The sequence below is a fragment of the Acipenser ruthenus genome, chromosome 8 (genome assembly GCF_902713425.1).
Source record: "Acipenser ruthenus chromosome 8, fAciRut3.2 maternal haplotype, whole genome shotgun sequence".
NCBI lineage: Eukaryota > Metazoa > Chordata > Actinopteri > Acipenseriformes > Acipenseridae > Acipenser > Acipenser ruthenus.
The window spans coordinates 24,369,766-24,390,670 of record NC_081196.1 but is presented as its reverse complement, the minus strand read 5'-3'; the positions used below and the strand labels follow the sequence as shown (position 1 = coordinate 24,390,670).

Here is a 20,905-nt window from a genome sequence, read left to right as displayed (position 1 = left end):
AGGGATTGTTATATATACATAATTCAACTCAAATCTACCCATAAATAAAGTTGTATAATTAGGTGCAAAAGACGAACACATCGCAGTTCTTTAATATACTGTAAATATACCTCCTGAAATTTAAAATAATAATTTATTAAAACTGCTTCTGCTAATTCTATTAGATATTGAGTTGTTGGAGTTAATCCCTCCCTCCTGTCCAGAAAGTATTGCAGGCTCCGACCCATCACTATGAGAAATACAAGTATCCATAGAGCATCCATAGAGCAAAATAAATCTGAGGGTGACTGTGGAAGGGTGGTGGGTAATTCACTGACTCAGAGACAGACAGGTGTATTTGGAGTCACCACACAGGTGCCCAGTTTTATTTTCATTTTGAGGAGGTATTTGTTTTCTTTAGCCCGCAGATGGCGCTGTGTATCCGTGGTCTGCTTACCAGCGATGGTAAACAGAACCACGGAGAATACCAGAAGTCTGGTAAACCAGTGATCGGGCAGTAGCACTCGCAGGTGCTTCAAACAAAAACAATGAAAACAAAAGGCAAAAGAAAAAGAGAAAATAAAACACAGTAATAAACCTACAAAGAAAAAGGTGCTGCCCTTGGCAACGATATCCCGGTCGCCGCTACCCGCACGACCCGGATCTCCGTCCTACTCTCCCGGCTCGCTATGCTTGCCTATTCAATACTTGGGGTTCTGCCCAAAGGTTCCCCGCTCTCCCTATTTCTCTCTATCAGGAGACTTCTTTCTCTCCGCTGATCCTCGCTCCCGACCAGCACTTTCCGCACATCCAGCGCGTCTAAAAAGGCAGACCTGAGGAAACAGCAGAGCATTATCTTATAGGGCCAACAATCTCCCCAAGACCCGCCTCCCAGCCATTCAGAGAGAGGGAAAGTCCACACACCCACTCTCCCACCTCCCCGTGTCACGGCCATAACTGACAGGCGGTTGTTGGATGACTGCCGCCCCCCTCCTGCAGCACTGTGAACACGCCAGCAGAGTCAGCACAGATCTCTCCCCTATCACAGTGACACATTATCAAGTCATGATTTTGTTCAGAACTCTGTAGTATCTTTAATATAAGCAAACAATCAAACTAATATTTATTTATTCACTTATTCTGTAAACCTTTTTGTAAGATCTCAGTAATTTATTTCTGGTGTATTTTTATTGAAATGCCATGTGGATTGTGTTACGTGGGTAAAACAAAAAGAGAATTAAAAAACAATTTGTGAACACAAAAGTAGCACAGTAGCAAGACATTTTGGTAATACTTTATTTTAGGGATCTGATATAAATGATTATAAACAATCTATAAACATGTTATTACTTATGCTGTTAACATTTATAGAATATGATTAGAAATAATAACATTATTATACATTTTTGTCATTGTTTTTTGCGCTATTGTTTATAATCGCTTGTAACAGATATATTCTGTCTGTATTTAATGTCTGTCTCACCAATTGTATGGGGCTGCTTTGTTTTTGCAATAGAGTTTATGCCATTGTTTATAACATCTTAGAACAGATCCCTAAACTAAAGTGTTACCACATTTTAACCTAATGGGACATGACACGTGCTCCCTTAGATTCTTTGGTATTGAATTGGTTAAGAATCCAAGGAGGGGTGGTGATCATGATTAAAATACTGTTACAAAAAGAAGCGAAATGGATACTTAGGCTTCAAACTGAATCTCCTGGAGGGTTAAATGAGGAACTTTCATTGGTTCCATTTCTGTAATTTTAGTGTTTGCAAAATAATTAATTGTAAAATAAGTTATTGAGAAATAACTTATGTACTGTTTTATTGTAATGTTGAATATTTCCCTTTCTAAGAATGAATGAATTAACTAATTGTAATAATCACCAATAACTAGATAAAAATGTTACTCATTTTGTTTGACTACACACTGAGGAAGGCATCTAGCCGTAACTCGTCTGTGCTTGCGTATCTGCTGTTTTAAAAAAAATAATTTAAAATGAAGACATGAATAAAGTAATCTCTCTCTTTTTTTTTTTTTTTTTTTTAATTATGTAGGACAGGGGTCTCCAACCCTGGTCCTGGAGAGCTACTGGGCCTTCTGATTTTCATTTCAATCAATCTCTGTTACTTAATTTAACCAATTATTGGCTTAATTAGTCAAGATTAACAGGTGTTCCAGATCTTTAGCCATTGATGATGTAAGAGACCTAGAAAACCTGCTGGATAGGGGCTTTCCAGGACCAGGCTTGGAGACCTCTGATGTGTGATATGCAATTTCACTATGTAGTGTATGAGGTTTCAGTATGTAGTGTATGAGATTTCAGTATTTAGTGTATGAGGTTTCAGTATGTAGTGTATGAGGTTTCACTATAAGAAGAACATAAGAAAGTTTACAAACGAGAGGAGGCCAAGACTGAATAGATTCAATTCTTTTAGCCTGTCTGCATATGACATGCCTTTTAAACCCGGGATAATTCTGGTTGCTCTTCTTTGCACTCTTTCTAGAGCAGCAATATCCTTTTTGTAACGAGGTGACCAGAACTGAACACAATATTCTAGGTGAGGTCTTACTAATGCATTGTAAAGTTTTAACATTACTTCCCTTGATTTAAATTCAACACTTCTCACAATATATCCGAGCATCTTGTTGACCTTTTTTATAGCTTCCCCACATTGTCTAGATGAAGACATTTCTGAGTCCACATAAACTCTTAGGTCTTTTTCATAGATTCCTTCTTCAATTTCAGTATCTCCCATATGATATTTATAATGCACATTTTTATTGCCTGTATGCAATACTTTACACTTTTCTCTGTTAAATATCATTAGCCATGTGTCTGCCAAGTTCTGAATGCTGTCTAGATCATTTTGAATGACCTTTGCTGCTGCAACAGTGTTTGCCACGCCTCCTATTATTGTGTCCTCTGCAAATTTAACAAGTTTGCTTACTATACCAGAATCTAAATCATTAATGTAACATTAATATGTAACAATTTTTAAAATTATTATTTGGCGACTTAACTCAAAATATAATTTAAATAGATTAAACTGTTTAATGTAAATGGTTGATTAATCTTTGAAAAAGTACAGGAGCCTTAGCAGTACATTTCCAGTTAAATATTAGATTTTAATTTACCGTTTTAAACCTTTAACCCTTTACAGCCTTAGTATTGAAATTAACAGAAGAAAGGCTTCCCAGATGTATTCCTTACTCAGCTATATTTACTGAGCTTCCTGGGGAATAAATAGCATTTGCACGAGTGTATTAAGAGTGTGCTTCTGCATTACATTTCTATCTGATTGTACAACTTGTTTTTGTAAATTCATATCACTTCAACTCATGGAACTTCAAAATTAGAAATAACGGTAATATTACAATGTTAAGTAAATAGTAAAACTTTTCACATGTAATTTTAAAAAGGATTCTTAACACTAAAAGACTCAAAATATACACAAATATAATTTAACACATTAGTAATACCCAGCAGTCCCTGAGCTGTTTAGAATAATAAAAAAAAAAAAACACAGTAGTGTACAGAAGTGTAATTTTAAATGCTTTGACATTCATTTCTGTGGTTAGAATGGGTATTCAAATAAGTATGAGATGTAGCAGCTTAAGAATTTAAGCATTTGGATCTTTTTTTGTCTGTAGGTTTCTAATTCATTCTTGGTGTTGGGAGGGAGTTTGAACAGATTGAGCAGAGTTCACTTGTCCTTTTGTGAAACACTTCTACTTCAAGAGTAAGTTGCGCGGTTCCGAAAAAATACAGCGTTACACGTCCCCACACATTGCTACAACTGTTTAAATAACGTACCTGTAATTTTATCTTTTCGTTGTTAACATCCTGACAACTTTACACTTATAACTTTAAAGTCTGTTTCAAAGCTGTTTTCGAAATGTCCGCTCTAGTGCACTGATAGTGTAAGGATTATTGCCCACATTGTCAAACAGATAACACAGCAATAACAATTCATGATCCATGAGAAAAGTCAGAGCACTTGTTTTTTTTAATTTTTTTTTTTTAATCACTGTTCCTAAAGTGATTTAGACTAGAGGACAGATCGCAAACCCCAGTGCACTAGAGTGGACATTTTGAAAAGAGATTTGAAACATTTATAAATGTAAAAAGTGGGGACGTGTAACACTATTTTTCTGAACCCCGCTACTTACTCTTTAACCCCTAGTTGAAGTGAGCTTAATGATCACCTTGTCACTAGTTATTGCTTTGTGTCTAACGCTGTTTTGTAGCAGTTGGCATTGCACAGTGTGGCGTTTTGTGAAGCTGTGTTGGCAGTGATGGAGACATCTCTCTTAGCCACTGTTCTGAGCAGTTTTTCTTTCTCATTATCCACAGGACCTGCAGCAAGTAATGGTGTCAGGGCCCAACCTGAATGAGACCAGCATTGTATCGGGAGGCTACGGAGGCACGGGGGAGGGGATCATTCCCATTAGCTCTATCAAAGGTACAGAAGGCTGCCAACCGATTAGTTGATTGCTATTTTTATGTTGGCATACCCATCATATTGACGAGAAAAGATTGTTTCAGAAACAGTGGATGTTAGTTCTAGGTTCTGGGGAAATTAAAAAAATATATATAATTGAAATAATTTTTATACCAATGTGTGGGTGCAAGATCACAGAACAAAATACTGCAAACCTCTTTATATCCAAATTGCAAATTGAGTGCCTACTATAAGCCCTCTATCACGGTATGTCAAGTCTAATCGGTTCACATTTTATTTGCATTAGTTTTCCAGTAGGTTATGCCTATATGTGGTTAGCTTTACAGAAACACCCGATTTATAATGTCAGTGGAGTGTAAGGCTGATCATTCCTGACCCTGATAAGCAACTGGGAGATGCAACTTTGATATATTATAGAACAAATGTCAGTGGAGCCATAAAGAACCCTATTACAAGAAGACTGCTTAAAAGAATAACTTCACTACACAGAACTCTATACTGCGCCACCAGGTGGACAAGTATTTCTGTTTTACTTATTTTTAAAAGTCAAGTCTGTGAGCTTATATATATATATATATATATATATATACACACACACACACACAGTGCCTTGCAAAAGTATTCAGACCCCTGACCAATTCTCTCATATTACTGAATTACAAATGGTACATTGAAATTTCGGTCTGTTTGATATTTTATTTTAAAACACTGAAACTCAAAATCAATTATTGTAAGGTGACATTGGTTTTATGTTGGGAAATATTTAAGAAAAATAAAAAACTGAAATATCTTGCTTGCATAAGTATTCAACCCCCACACATTAATATTTGGTAGAGCCACCTTTCACTGCAATAACAGTTTTAAGTCTTTTGGGGTAAGTATGTACCAGCTTTGCACACATAGTGCTTTTTTGGCCTGAGCCATGCAAGACCTATTTATTGCATGAAATAGGTAAGCTTACAGTGGATAAACAGACTAATACAGATTAAATAAAGCTGGGAATTAATTACAATTAAAGTGTAGTCTAAAAATCAAGCTGCAGTAAGAAAAAGAAAAAACTGAAAGCTGTTTTGTAAAATTAAGTTTGCTTTAAATTGTGTTACGGAGTTAGAATCTCTAGTGGGAAAGTGTGTTTGGTTTTACCCAATATATATATATATATATATATATATATATATATATATATATAATTGTGAAGGATCACGCCATTCACGGGTTCGTGCCCCTTTAAAATTACGACCCAGCACAACAGAAATTGATTTTTACAGCGCGGTTGCGCTACTTTTAATTAACAGAAACAAAATAAAACACAAAACAAAACACCTAGCTCTTATACGAGCACTAACTAAACATACAGGAACGCCCTTCCTAACACGGGACGGATACCCAGTTTACCCGTAGCAACCAAAACACACGCTTTACAAAGCTAAACACAGCACAGTACTTACATTGGGACTGCTGGGACACAGGGTACTCCTTTCCATGTCCTTCTCCTCAGCAGCCTTGAGCAGACTGACTGCTCCTCTTAAATACCCTTCACCTGGCTGTAATTCTCAATTACTGGCCAGGTGCAGGGGATAATTAAATAATAAACAGTTAAATGATACAACCGGTGCCTTTTTTTCTTTTCAGGGAGGCTTTAACCCCCTCCCTGCTGTCTCGCATTCCCGCTGCCTTACACATCTCCCCCCCCCCCTTGTCTTTTCAAGACACAGGCCACTCGACGGCCACCTCCTCCCCTAAAACACAACCACCCACCCTCGAGTCCATAAATGTCCTTTTTAGCCCTTTTCCACGGGCGGACTTGAGGGTGGATAGGTCCACGTCCCGGCCCAGCCAGGTAAGGACCGCGTACCGGCAACGAGGGACCCCACCAGGCTGACAGGGGCGACCGGAGCGTAGGCCGGGGCACTGGAGGATGCAGCAGTGGACAGAGGTGTTCCCCTGGGAACCGGTGCAGTGATGTCCGATCACCCAGGGGAAGCGAAGCAGCTAACGGGGAGCAACAGCGACGTCTGGCAGCAGCCCAGCGACATCTGGGTGCTCGGGGAGAGCGGAGCCGGGAACCAGGGGCAGAGCTGTGGCCAGTGTTGCAGACTCCTGGGCTCTAGGTCCAGCACAGGGAGGTCCAGGAAGGCCGGCAGGGTGTCCAGGAGCAAGGGGCGAGGGACCGGACGCAGCGGCGCCGGACTGAACCGTAGTGGTGGTGGTCGGGGCTGTGGTGGAGGTATGCTTTTCGCCTCCTCCCCTCTGGGCTCCGGAAGCGGCGGCTCCTCCCCTCTGGGCTCCGGCGGCTCCTCCCCTCTGGGCTCCGGAAGCGGCGGCTCCTCCCCTCTGGGCTCCGGAAGCGGCGGCTCCCACTTTTGTAGCAGCAGCTCCTGTGTCTGCCTCTCCATTTTCTTTGTCTGCTCCTCCTGAGTAGCGATGTTCTTATTAATCATTTCTATTAAGTCTTTAAAATCCATTTTTGTGTCTCTAGGGGCGCCCACACTCGCTGCCACCATATGTGAAGGATCACGCCACTCACGGGTTCGTGCCCCTTTAAAATTACGACCGAGCACAACAGAAATGGATTTTTACAGCGCGGTTGCACTACTTTTAATTAACAGAAACAAAATAAAACACAAAACAAACACCTAGCTCTTATACGAGAACTAACTAAACATACAGGAACGCCCTTCCTAACACGGGACGGATACCCCGTTTACCCGTAGCAACCAAAACACACGCTTTACAAAGCTAAACACAGCACAGTACTTACATTGGGACTGCTGGGACACAGGGTACTCCTTTCCATGTTCTTCTACTCAGCAGCCTTGAGCAGACTGACTGCTCCTCTTAAATACCCTGCACCTGGCTGTAATTCTCAATTACTGCCCAGGTGCAGGGGATAATTAAATAATAAAACAGTTAAATGATACAACTGGTGCCTTTTTTTCTTTTCAGGGAGGCTTTAACACCCTGCCTGCTGTCTCACATTCCCGCTGCCTTACAACAAATATATATAATGATCATTCCTAAATATTGGGGATGCAGACTTTTAGCCGTTGCCTTTTAATTTAATTGTAAAATGCTCTGTGATGCTCATGTTGTGCTGTTAATTAACTATTTTAAGGACTGTTTTGTAAATAGGTCTCTGAGTGCTAATGTCCATGAATGATATCATGCTGAATGAATAAGCTGAGGCATCAAACACACGGCTTGCTCATAGTTAATCATTTGATAAGCAAATATGTGCTTTTATTGCATCATTGTGCCCCACACGGCTTGTTCTGTGACAGTGCCAAAACTCAGCACTATGCACCGGCTATATAAACCATAGCATGTGGAAATACAATCAACTACATGTATTGTGTTTATATTTCCTTAGCGCAAGGTCTAGCACACAATAAACAAATCTTGTGCACAACCATTTTCATTTAGGTTTAGTGTGGGCTGGGAATATCTAACTTGATTGAGGATCAGATTAGTGCTCATTGTTAACCCATCCCTTTGTCTTTTGTTGTCAATCTGACTTTGTTCACTAAGGCTGTGTTTATGGTGTGTTCAGGTTTTCAAATATTAATGTGAGTTGCGCTTTCCGACAGTAGTTTTTATTTGTCCATTTAACTATTTTTCATTTATAAGGTCTGCCCCCTTCATAATGCTAAAAAAATAAGACACTGCTTCACTTTATCGCTCCTGCTATAAATAACCAAATTAGTAAATATAAATACATTCTTCTTAGGACCTGGGATCTGCTACAACCCATCCATTCTGGGAAGACACATCCTCCCGCAGGGACAAGGTAGCAAACTCTCCTCTGTTAACTCTCTCTTATTAACTCCTTGCTGCTGAGTACCTACATTTCAGAGAACGTTAGGCCTTTTCTCTTTTAATATGATATTCTTCTTACAAGGGGACTTTTGGATAGAGTCAGTCCTGGATTGGTAAAATTAATCTCAATAAGTTGGAACATACTACTAAATTTCACAAAACATAACAAGTATCTTAATTACTTAATTAATTACAAGTGGATATGCGGGGTGTGACACAACAGCAGTCATGAATCCACAAGACGCTGGTTCACCACGGTTCGCCTTTGAGGGAGCCTCGTGTCCTGCCATTTGGCCTATACCTGGCACCTCGCAAGTTTTCCAAGTGCGTGGACACTATACTGGCCCTCTGAGACTCAAAGGTTCAGAGTTCAGCTATCTGGACGACTGGATAATATGTGCCGAGTCACCCACACAGGCAGTGTTACACATGGAGCTGGTCACTGGTCACCCACAATGGCTGGGGGTCTTGGTGAACTGCTGCAAAAGCCAGCTGACACTTCCCAGACAGCCTTCTGTTTCGGGGTGCATTTGGGCTCCAAGTCCATGATTTCCACTGTATCGGACGACAGTCCAGAGGCTAACTGCCTGCTTGGGGCTGTTCCCGACCAACATGGCACTGAAGGTTGTCACCTTCTGAAAGCTTCTGGACCTGATGGCCTCCACATGTGCCCTTTCCAGGCTTCGTTCAATCGCAGGTGGTTAAAACTTGTTAAATTTGCAGACGACACAGAAATTGGAGGAGTGGCAAACACTGTTGCAGCAGCAAAGGTCATTCAAAATGATCTAGACAGCATTCAGAACTGGGCAGACACATGGCAAATTACATTTAATAGAGAAAAGTGTAAGGTACTGCACGCAGGCAATAAAAATATGGATTATAAATATCATATGAGACATATATTGTGAGAAGTGTTGAATTTAAATCAAGGGAAGTAATGTTAAAACTTTACAATGCATTAGGAAGACCTCATCTAAAATATTGTGTTCAGTTCTGGTCACCTCGCTACAAAAATAATATTGCTGTTCTAGAAAGAGTGCAAAGAAGAGCAACCAGAATTATCCCGGGTTTAAAAGGCATGTCGTATGCAGACAGGCTCAAAGAATTGAATCTATTCAGTCTTGAACAAAGAAGACTACGCTGCGATCTGATTCACGCATTCAAAATTCTAAAAGGTATTGACAATGTCGACCCAGGGGACTTTTTCGACCTGAAAAAAGAAACATGGACCAGGGGTCACAAATGGAGATTAGATAAAGGGGCATTCAGAACAGAAAATAGGAGGCACTTTTTTACACAGAGAATTGTGAGGTAATGTTCCCCAGTAATGTTGTTGAAGCTGACACCCTGGGATCCTTCAAGAAGCTGCTTGATGAGATTCTGGGGTAAATAAGCTACTAACAATCAAACGAGCAAGATGGACCGAATGGCCTTCTCTCGTTTGTAAACTTTCTTAATGCTGTCTAGATCACTTTGACTGACCTTTGCTGCTGCAACCATGTTTGCCACTCCTCCTATTTTTGTGTCGTCTGCAAATTTAACAAGTTTGCTTACTATACCGGAATCTAAATCATTAATGTAGATTAGGAATAGCAGAGGACCTAATACTGATCCCTGTGGTACAACACTGGTTATCTCGCTCCATTTTGAGGTTTCTCCTCTAATCAGTACTTTCTGTTTTCTACATGTTAACCACTCCCTAATCCATGTGCATGCATTTCCTTGAATCCCTACTGTGTTCAGTTTGAGAATTAATCTTTTATGCAGGACTTTGTCAAAAGCTTTCTGGAAATCTAAATAAACCATGTCGTATGCTTTGCAATTATCCATTTTCAATGTTGCATTCTCAAAAAAGTCAAGTAGGTTAGTTAGACACGATCTCCCTTTCCTAAAACCATGCTGACTGTCTCCCAGGATATTGTTACCATAAAGGTAATTTTCCATTTTGGATCTTATTATAGTTTCCATAAGTTTACATATAATAGAAGTCAGGCTTATTGGTCTGTAGTTACCTGGTTTGGTTTTGTCTCCCTTTTTGTGGATCGGTATTGCAATTCTCAAGTCTGTCGGTACAACCCCTGTGTCAAGAGACTGTTGCATGATCTTGGTTAGCGGTTTGTAAATAACTTCTTTCATTTCTTTGAGTACTATTGGGAGGATCTCATCTGACCCAGGGGATTTGTTTATTTTAAGAGCTCCTAGTCCCTTTAACACTTCTCCCTCTGTTATGCTAAAGTTAGTTAAAACTGGATAGGAACAGGTCGACATGTGGGGCATGTTGTCCGTATCCTCCTTCGTGAAAGCTTGTGAAAAGTAAACATTTTATGTATTTGCTATTTTTTTTTTCTTCGTCTATGATTTTGCCATTTGTATCTCTTAGACATTTAACCTCATCTTTGAATGTTCTCTTGCTGTTATAATATTGGAATTGGTTTTAGCCCCATTAGCAATATTGATTTCTATCTCTCTCTTGGCCTTTCTAACTTCCTTTTTGACTTGCGTTTGCAGTTCCAAGTACTCTTTCTGTGTACATTGTTTTTGGTTTGTTTTTTTTAAACGCTTTGTAAAGTGCCTTTTTTCACTGAATATTTTTTTTAATTGATCTATTAAACCATTTTGGCCATTTTGTTTTAGATTTAGATTTGTCTACTTTTGGGATGTAATTGTTTTGCGCCTCAGTGCTAGGCATTTAAAAAAAAACAGCCATCCTTTTTCTGCGGATGTTTTCTTTATTTTACTACAATCTACTTCTGTTAGTCTCTGTTTCATACCTTCAAAGTTTGCTTTTCTAAAATTGTAAACCTTAGCTTTAGTCATTACTTTTGGGGTTTTAAAAATCACTTCAAATGAGACCATGTTGTGGTCTGAGTTTGCCAATGGCTCTCTGACCTCTGTTTTAGTTATTCTGTCTTCATTATTTGAAAAGACTAAATCAAGGCATGCCTCCCCTCTTGTCAGTGTCTTGAAAAATTGCGCTGGGAAGTCATTTGTCATTTCCACCATTTCAGTTTCGTCCGTCGTGCTCCCCACTGGGTTTTCCCATTTTATATGGGGGAAGTTGAAATCCCCCATTAGTATGGCTTCTCCTTTTCTACACGCATTTTGAATGTCATTGTATAACAGATTATTTTGCTCAGCGTCTGAATTTGGCGGTCTATAGCATGCTCCTATTATTATGCCCTTTGAATTTTTGTCCATTATTCTGACCCATATTGATTCTGCATTGTTTTCTTTGTCATGATTTAACACCTGGGCTTCAAGACTATTATGTATAGCGCTACCCTTCCGCCTCTTCTGTCCTGCCTGTCTTTCCTATACAGTGTGTACCCACTAATATTATATTCGTCTCCATCACTCTGACAACCAAGTTTCTGTAACGCCTATCACATCGTAGTTACTTGTTAGTGCAGTAGCTTCAAGTTCTAACATTTTGTTTCTGAGACTTCTAGCATTAAGATAAATACATTTAATAGTTGTCTAACCTGAGTCGTTGCCCTTGTTTCGATGTGGTCTCCCTTCTGTTTTTTTTCTCCCCCTTTCCTTTCTAGTTTAAATGCTTCTGGACCTCCTCAAGGATGCTTTCTCCGAGTAGATTGGTTCTCTTTCTGTTTAATGCAGTCCGTCCCACCTATATAGATAGTCCTTGTTGTAGAATGTGCTCCAATGTTCAAGAAAGGTGAAGTCTTCCTGTGTGCACCACGATTTTAGCCATGCATTTTGATTTTGTATTTCCAGCTGTCCGTATGCTCCTTTGCAAGTTGCCGGCAGTATGCCAGAAAATACCACAGTTTTGGTCTTGTCTTTTAATTTCCTTCCTAGCTCTCTGAATTTGTTTTGCAGGGATCTTGGCATGTCTCTTCCAATAGTGTTATGTGTTATGTGTTGCGTGTGGTGTGTTAATCTTGGTGTATAGGTATTGGTGCACAGGATATAAATGGGCCTGTGTAGTGATTTAAAATATATAGTTGTATTGAGGCACGGGGATTGCATAATCACTTCACGTGCAGATAAAGTATGTGAGCATGGGATTGCACAAATTATTTCACGTGCTGGGATTCAAATGAATAATTAATTGGTAATTGAATCCTTGCACAACAGTATATAGAGATACACGTTTTACTCACTCGGAGTTGTGTGTTCGTGAGTGGAGAACGGGTGTGGAGAGGAGAATAAAAAGTAAGAAAAGAAATAATTGCTACAACGTGCTGGACGGACCAGCACTATACTTGTTTGTGTGTTCGTCCACGTTTGTTTAGTGTTAGTCTGTTTTTTTTTTGTCAAATTATTTTGGCGTAAAGTGCCATGTGCTGTTTTTGGAGGACCAAGGCTGGTGCCTTGCTTGCAGGGTATACAGGTACATAGTGGTTGTCTGCCCTTTCCAAGAAGAGGAGGAGGAGGAGGAACCAGCCCAAGAGGGGAAGGTGGGGAGAAGGACCAGGAACAGAAGGGGGAAAGGAAAGCTGCAGCAGCAACAACAGCAACCGTAGCAACAGCAGGTTGAGGATGATGGCTGGGAGGTTTTTTTTAAAGAACCTTGCGGCGGAGTTATGCCCTGGCTGTGGGGCATATGGGCACATGTTGGCCATATGCCCCACGCAATATGAAGAGGGGGAACTAATGCCCAAGTGGGGGGAGCCCGTGCGTCCAGCGCCCAGAAGGGGGGAGCCCGTGCGTCCAGCGCCCAGAAGGGGGGAGCCATTACCGCCGTCTCCAGGGCCAGAAGGGCAGGAGTGACAGGCTCACCCCCATGAATTTTTTTTTTTTTTGGGGGGGGGAAGGGCAGGATGCTGGTGTTCCCCAGCAGCCTCTGTTTATGCTGCTGAAGGGAGCACGGCGCACACCAGCCCAGGCTCCACAACCTCCCTCTGAGTGACCAGCATCAGCCCCACCACCGCTGTCGAAGGAGTCGGCAGCTATTCCACCGCTGCTGTAGGAGTCGGCAGCCTTTCCACCACCTCCACCACCAGGAGCAGAGCAGCAGAACCTACCTCGGCCTCCATCGACAGAGGGAGAGCAGCAGGAGCTAGGATACAGTGTAGGTCTGCTTATTACAATGTCAGAGTCAAAATAAAACTGCATTTTAATCATAATAATGTGTATTTCCTAGAAAATAGTACTGGGAAAATAATGAATAATAGACACAAATCGGGTATAAATCAGTAAAAACCGACATCCAGTTAAAAAAAATAAAGAAAATAATGATTTTTCAATAAAATTCGGAATAAACCGCAAACGCGCAACACTACATATACTGTATGACTTCAGTTTTCCTATTCCTTGATTTTTATATAGCAAGATCTGACCCATCTTCAGACTATTTAAACTGTTGTGCTTTCGATTATCGTTTGACTTCAGTTCAACACTTTAAGTTTTCATTTTTCCACATTTACATGTATTAACAAATACAAAATTAGTATATCTGGTAATGTACATGAATTTATTAATACAAATAAAATATTTGCATTAATACAGTGCCGATAATTTCAGATTCTTGCTGGATTGATCATCTCCTGTACACAAAAAGGGAGTGTTTTATACTTATAAGCACTTTTTATACAGCCTGCACAATTAATTTGAGTACAATAACTATTAACTCCTCCTGTTTGAACAAGCGTGAACAATCAATTCACGTCGGATCATAACTCCAAACCATGTGCAGTTTGACAAAATGCAGGATTGTCTAAAGCTTAGTCTAAGTCCACAGCGCTCCCTTATGATGTTTAACCCTTTGCGGTCCATTTATTAATTGCGCGTCAGGCACGCCAAGTCTAATTAATTATCACACGCGCAGTTAATTTTATACGCGCTGTTTAAAAGTATTTTTTTTCACAGTCATACGGGTTTAAATGGCCCTGCATATCAACAAAGCACTCACTAGGCATCTCCAGCCCTGCCCCACCCTTTCGTTTGCTATAGCGTTCACCTATGTAAGAAATAAATAATAATAATAATAATAATAATAGTCGTACATACCGATCGATCATCTCCGGATCACTCGTTTTATCACCAAACTCCTCAATAATGCGATCCAAGTCATTATTTTATTACTATAACATCTGAAAAAAGCTCTGCAAATGTCCATGATAGAATCTGTGCGCTGATGCACTCAGCCAGCTTGTTTACTATGACCGCTCCGTTATCTGATACCTGATACCATGTATGACTATTCATGAGATACGCCTTTTATTTTTTTTATTTTTTTTATTTTTTTTTTTCGACTTGTCTCGGCTCCTGTCACTCCCACTCGGCAATTGAATGGTTTTCTCTGCTTTTTCTGGAGAAAAAACGACTAAACACCCGTTTATTGCGTTGCTATAATGATGTCGGACCCAGTCCGACAAAGGACCTGTGAGGAATAATTGCAATGTCGGACCCAGTCTGACAATGGACCGCAAAGGGTTAATGCTTTGTCTGCTTTCTTTTTCCACCTGGTGGCCAGACTAATGAAGTGCAGCTGATTCAAAGCTGGTCAGAAAAAACAAGATTGCAAAGCTATGATATTTTTGCGTTATCACACTGTGACAGTCTTGCGACAGGTAAATAGCTGGCCGTGGCTACCATTGTAGTTCTTCCACTATTGACTGCTATGAAATGTTTTTACTTTTTTTTGTGGGCATCAACACAAACATGTTTTGGTCACGTGTTTTATGTATCAGCTAATGGGGCTGTGAGTTGCAATGTATGGTTTTACATTTTTTACAATCATTTATGACACTACATATATACATATTGCTCAAATCTCTATAAATTACTATATCCAGTAATTATTTTAATGTAGAACTACTGTTAAATTCATAGTTATTTGACGAATTGATCATTTATTTTCTGTTGAGTATAAGCACTACTTTATTATCTTACAAATTCTGTGAGAGGCTCTCTACTATAAAATTGTCTCTGATATAAAGTGGCTCTCAAAAGTATTCACCCCCCTTGGACTTTTCCACATTTTATTGTGTTACAACATGGAATCAAAATGGATTTAATTAGGAGTTTTTGCCACTGATCAACACAAAAAAAAGTCCATAAAGTGAAAAATAAAATCTACAAATTGTTCTAAATGAATTACAAATACAAAACAGAAAATAATTGATTGCATAAGTATTCACCCCCTTGAGTCAATATTTGGTAGAGGCACCTTTGGCAGCAATTACAGCCATGAGTCTATTTGGATAAGTCTCTACCAGCTTTGCACATCTGGACACTGCAATTTTTGCCCATTCTTCTTTGCAAAATTGCTCAAGTTCCATCAAGTTGGATGGGGACCTTTGGTGAACAGCAATTTTCAACTCTTTCCACATATTCCCAATTGGATTGAGGTCCGGGCTTTGACTGGGCCACTCCAGGACATTGACCTTTTTGTTTTTAAGCCACTCCAGTGTGGCTTTGGCTGTATGTTTGGGGTCATTGTCCTGCTGGAAGATGAATCTTCTCCCAAGTCCAGGTCTCTTGCAGACTTCAGCAGGTTTTCCTCCAGGATTTCTCTGTACTTTGCTGCATCCATTTTGCCCTCTGTCTTCACAAGCTTTCCAGGCCCTGACGCAGAGAAGCATCCCTATAGCATGATGCTGCCACCACCATGCTTCACGGTAGGGATGGTATTCTCAGGATGATGTGCGGTGTTAGGCTTGCGCCAAACATAGCACTTAGCGTTGAGGCCAAAAAGCTCTATTTTGGTCTCATCAGACCATAGAATCTTCTTCCACTTGGTCTCAGAGTCTCCCACATGCCTTCCGGCAAACTCTAGCCGAGATTTGATGTCAGCTTTTTTCAACAATGGCTTTCTTTTTGCCACTCTCCCATAAAGGCCAGTTTAGTGAAGCACCCGGGCTATTGTTGCCATATGCACAGTGTCTCCCAGCTCAGCCGTGGAAGACTGTAACTCCTTTAGAGTTGCCATAGGCCTCTTGGTGGCCTCCCTGACTAGTGCCGCCCTTCTCGCCCGGATACGCCTGTTCTAGACAGATTCACAGTTGTGCCATATTCTCTCAATTTCTTAATAATGGACTTTACTGTGCTCTGGGGGATATTCAGCCTTGGAAATGTTCTTATATCCTACCCCTGATTGGTGCTTTTGAAGAACCTTATTCCAGATTTGCTATGAATGTTCCTTCGTCATGATGTAGTTTGTGTTAGGAAATGTACTAACCAAATGTGGGACCTCACAGAAACAGGTGTATTTAGAACAATTTGTAGATTTTATTTTTCACTTTGACATTATGGATTTTTTTGTGTTGATCAGTGGCAAAAACTCATTCAATCCATTTTGATTCCATGTTGTAACACAATAAAATGTGGAAAAGTACAAGGGGGGTGAAATACTTTTGAGCAAGGGCGTAGGTTTGGTTTGAACATTGGTGGGGACACAATTTTTTAGGGGGGTGGAGTCGCGGTCGCTAGGGGGGTTCGGGCGTGCCCCCCCGGGAAGACATTTTTTAGGAGACAGCTGTTAAATGGTCACTTCTGGTGGCTTGAAATGAATGAATCGAGGATAATCTGATTGACATGAAGTTGACTGGTATACACTTAAAACACTATGATAAAGTGTCCCTCCTGGAAGCTGGTTTGACATCCCTGCTATAGAATTACTAATAACCTGAATTATAACCTATCCCAGCCTTACTGTAAGCTACCATTACCCCTACCACTACAAGCATGAGCACATGCACGCTCACGTGCTCTGCCTACCTCTCCTGTGTCTGTGCTGCTGCTCGAACCTAGGTGCATTGCTTCATTCACCTGATAAAATAATAAATTGATGCATGCCATATAGAGAGAAAATATACGGCTATGCTAACTTTATTTGCTGAGTATTACTATACAGCATTAGCCTACTATCATATCACAATGTGCCTCAAACAATAATATATCTCAAAAGTGAGTCTAACACTTTCACTTTTATTATCACTAAGCCATTACAGACCTCACCTGAGACCCTGTTGCTCCACCTGCCTCTGTACTGCTTTTACCAGGTTGCACTGCTTCATTCACCTGATAAAATGATAAATTGATGCATGCTGTTTAGAGAGAAAGTATGACTCTGCTAACTTCATTAGTAAATTATTTTTTCATTTGCTATGAGAATCATTATCAATTGTGTTTATTACTTTAACAACATCTTCCTACTTACACTTTGACTTTTTGTAAAAAAAACTTCCTTATGTCCAACTTTATTTTTTTGGCTGCCATTATGCTTTAGTCACCTAAAGCCAAATTTGAAGTGATTAGCTAACGTTAGTTGGTTGACGATATCAAAACATGCTCACGCACACTGACACTCTCTCTCTCTCTCTCTCTCACACACACACACACACACACACACACACACACACACACACACATAATGATTAGCTGTGAAACAAGCTAACTAGCCACCAAGGACGTGGGGTTAGCAGCTAACAATGGGTCGCTAATGTAATAAACCTACTTACCTACCCATTAGGTAGGTAGGTAGGTTTATTCTCTCAAACTATGTTGCTGACGAGCTGACAATACCTTCAGCCCCGGTACCTGGCTTTCAATCAGTCAGTGGCTCACACTCACATCAGACTGACCGGCAAGCGGCAGCTTCAGATGAGCGTCTTTCCAGAGTCCAGCCTAAGCCAGCGGGTGTCAACCTTTTTTTACTCACGCCCCACTGAAATTTATTTTTATATCTCCCCCCCCTGGTTAATTTGACTTTTTGATATATATTTTTTTATGACTACCTACATAATATAGAGTGTTTATTTAGCTGCCTGGATAGTCACACTGTCCATTCAATCAAATATATGTTCGTGTTCGCTTTTTACACACACAATACAAAAATATCAAGCAAGGAGTAAGTTAGTTACAAAGGGAGGAAGGAGGAGGATTGAAATAATGTGACAACGCATTAACCAACAAACACAAAATAAATATCGAATTTAACTGATTACATTTGTTCTTATTTTTTAAAATAAATGTGAAAAATGTGGCACAATATACACAGTTTAAGATTGACTAGAATGTTCCTTATTTTAAACCCGAAGAATCACCTTTAACTCCTGAGTCCTTGTTCACTTTCGCGCCTCAATGAAAACAGAACACTCTGCTTGGTCCCTGATGTCAGCCGCGCACTGAGTCCGTGTTACAGTGATGCATTATGGAATTTGTAGTTTTCTTGTCTGCTGATTACACCCCAAAACCCCACCAAACACCTACAAATCCCAGGGTGCCATTCTTTTTAAAGCTATCTCTTTTTCTGTCTTTAATAACTCTCTGCACTCAAAGGGCGAAATCGGGAGTATCGTTTGGCACGTCACTGTTATTATTACTAGTACGTTATTATTCAAACGTTCACCGCCCGGTTGAGAACCTAGTGCCTAAGCCAATCAAATTAGCGTTTTTTTTTTGTTTTTTTTTGGAGTAGGGAGGAGCAACGAGGGGATCTTGAGAGAGTTAACCCTTTGTGGAGCGGATAAAATAACATGATAAAAGACGTTTCAGATTTATCTAAATTATTGGTAGGGACAATTCAACGGTCCCTTGACATTGGTAGGGACATGTCCCTACCGTCCCTAGCTAAATCTACGCCGGTGCTTTTGAGAGCCACTGTAGCTCCTGTCAGGACTCTCTTCAGTCTTTTTTGTTAAACTGTAATTACTTATCAGCTGTGTTGTGTGCTTATACCATGATCTGTGTCATTTACATGTTAACTACATTGCTCTTAAACTCATCAGTGTTCCATCTCTGTTTTTTCTTAATCTTGAACTGCTGAATCCCACCATCTCCCCATCCCTCCCCTTCTTGCTGTCACTCTCCCATTTCCACTTTCTGTCTATCTTTCCTGTCCTTGCACCAAAACCCAACCCTTCATTCCAAACCCCTTTTTATCTGGTGTAACTGCCATGTATGACATGGCCTGGTCACCTGATGGTCCATAATGTGTTCCACTGATTCGGTCACAATATCCCTTTCTAAATGGCTTCCTGGCTCATGCCTTCTTTCTGTGTGGGCCACCCTACCCCTTCCCAACCTACCTGCCCATTTCAGGCCTGCGTTTGTCCAGGGGATCCCACATCTGTCCTAGCGAATCAGCAGCCAGCCGGATAGCCAACCACGGAGAGCCCTGCACAGGTACAGGGGGACTGCGTGCTTCCTTCCACTCATTTCTATATTCTGTCACTCACATTTTCTGTATTCATTCATTTTCCACTTGCTTATACAGCTCAGTCTTAATATGTGAGGGATGAAGTTTGGATTTCATTTTATAATTTTTTTGCAAGCAAACTTTTTATTTCAATTGAAAACGTTTTTGAAATATTTGATTATACTGAGTAAGTGAAATGTAAGGTTTTCATTGTCACTGTGTGGATTTACTCTGTAAGATCAAACAATAAGTGTAGATAAGTACTGTCGAGTATCTGTGAAGGAGTATTTCTCAGTCCAATGAGATGTTTTGCTGTATTTTTCAATTGAGTTAATTGATATTTCCCTTAGGGGGCTGATGTTTCTTCTTGGAGCTGGTGGGGAATATGGGGTGTTCTTGAAGATAATTTATTTAGTCTCCTTTTGTATTTTGTTCCCTCTGGACTGGAAATATGTTCCATATTTGAATAGAAAGCGAACACAGATACGTCTGGTTTCTCTGACTCTTAGAGATAAGTAGGTAGTCCAAAATTAGTGCTATTTGGGGTCTTTTAAAGTAGCCTTTACTCATAATTTCACATACTTGTCAAAAGAAACATTGAGTTTCCGTTTAAAAATATAGTAACAGATTTTTTCTTTACTTTTACTGTTCTGCTGTGAGCTCTTTGAGTGGATTTACCGTCCCTATTCCTTTACAGGTTCCAGCATGCATCAGTCACACAGCAGCTCAGCCGTCACAGCTGAAGAAGCATCACGGGGTGTTGCTGTGGAAAAACTTGACATTGTCAAGAAGTGGGGCATCAACACCTACAAGGTAGGAGAAATGTGGCAGATTATATTATTTTTTGAGGGCAGGGTGTTTTCCAGAACACACTACTACAACAATCAGATACAGAAATTACAACTTTTGTTAAGTAATAACTAATGTATCTGCTTCTGCTTGGTGTAGAACCCCAAATCACGTGGTTAACTATGAGTGTTAAAATAATTGAATTATATGTTACCCAACAGTGCTTGCATTTCACTTTTTTAGAATGGGGAGGGGCATAAAAAAGCTACAAAGCCAAATTAAAATAAAAACTAAGACCTAATTAATTTCCAATGCTTTTTATTTGAGTTTTTCTCATCAAGACGCCAGGGTCAGTTCTCCCTTTTTTCTCTAAGTAGCTTGGATAAAGGCATCTGCTAAATGAATAAATAATAATAAAACCAAGAACAAAAAAAAAAACATTTGTTACTTATTGTAACAGGGCGAGGTGCCCTGTACATTGTTTTGTTTATTTATTTTTAGATTGGGGTCTCCCCCTCCGCCCCTGTGCAGTGTGTTTTTGTATTTGTTATTGTTTTGTTTATGTATTTGTGACGGCGAGGCGCCGCAGGTTTTGTTATTGTTTTTGTATTTATTATTATGTATAGGTGACGGCGTAGCCGTTTGTTTGTTATTATTTAGTAGCGTGGATGGGAAGCCCCATCCACATGGTATTTTAGAAAACTCGTGCAGGTTGTGGCCGAGGGGTAATAGAATAATTAATTGC

At 40.1% G+C, this 20,905-nt stretch overlaps 1 protein-coding gene across 10 annotated transcripts in view; it reads left to right on the top strand.

Annotated features, from left to right (window-relative positions):
• LOC117407207 (arfaptin-2-like) overlaps positions 1-20,905 on the top strand; it is a 65,175-nt gene that overhangs the window by 20,430 nt on the left and 23,840 nt on the right. For 5 of the 10 annotated variants that reach the window (XM_059028743.1, XM_059028747.1, XM_059028744.1 and 2 more), the window contains 4 exons: positions 4,340-4,448; positions 8,176-8,235; positions 19,275-19,358; positions 20,069-20,184. In XM_059028743.1, coding sequence (XP_058884726.1) covers positions 4,340-4,448; positions 8,176-8,235; positions 19,275-19,358; positions 20,069-20,184 — 369 coding nt within the window. Of the gene's footprint in view, positions 1-3,660; positions 3,726-4,339; positions 4,449-8,175; positions 8,236-19,274; positions 19,359-20,068; positions 20,185-20,905 lie in introns of those variants that run through there. The other 5 variants (XM_034011918.3, XM_034011917.3, XM_059028745.1 and 2 more) reach the window with 4 other exon arrangements.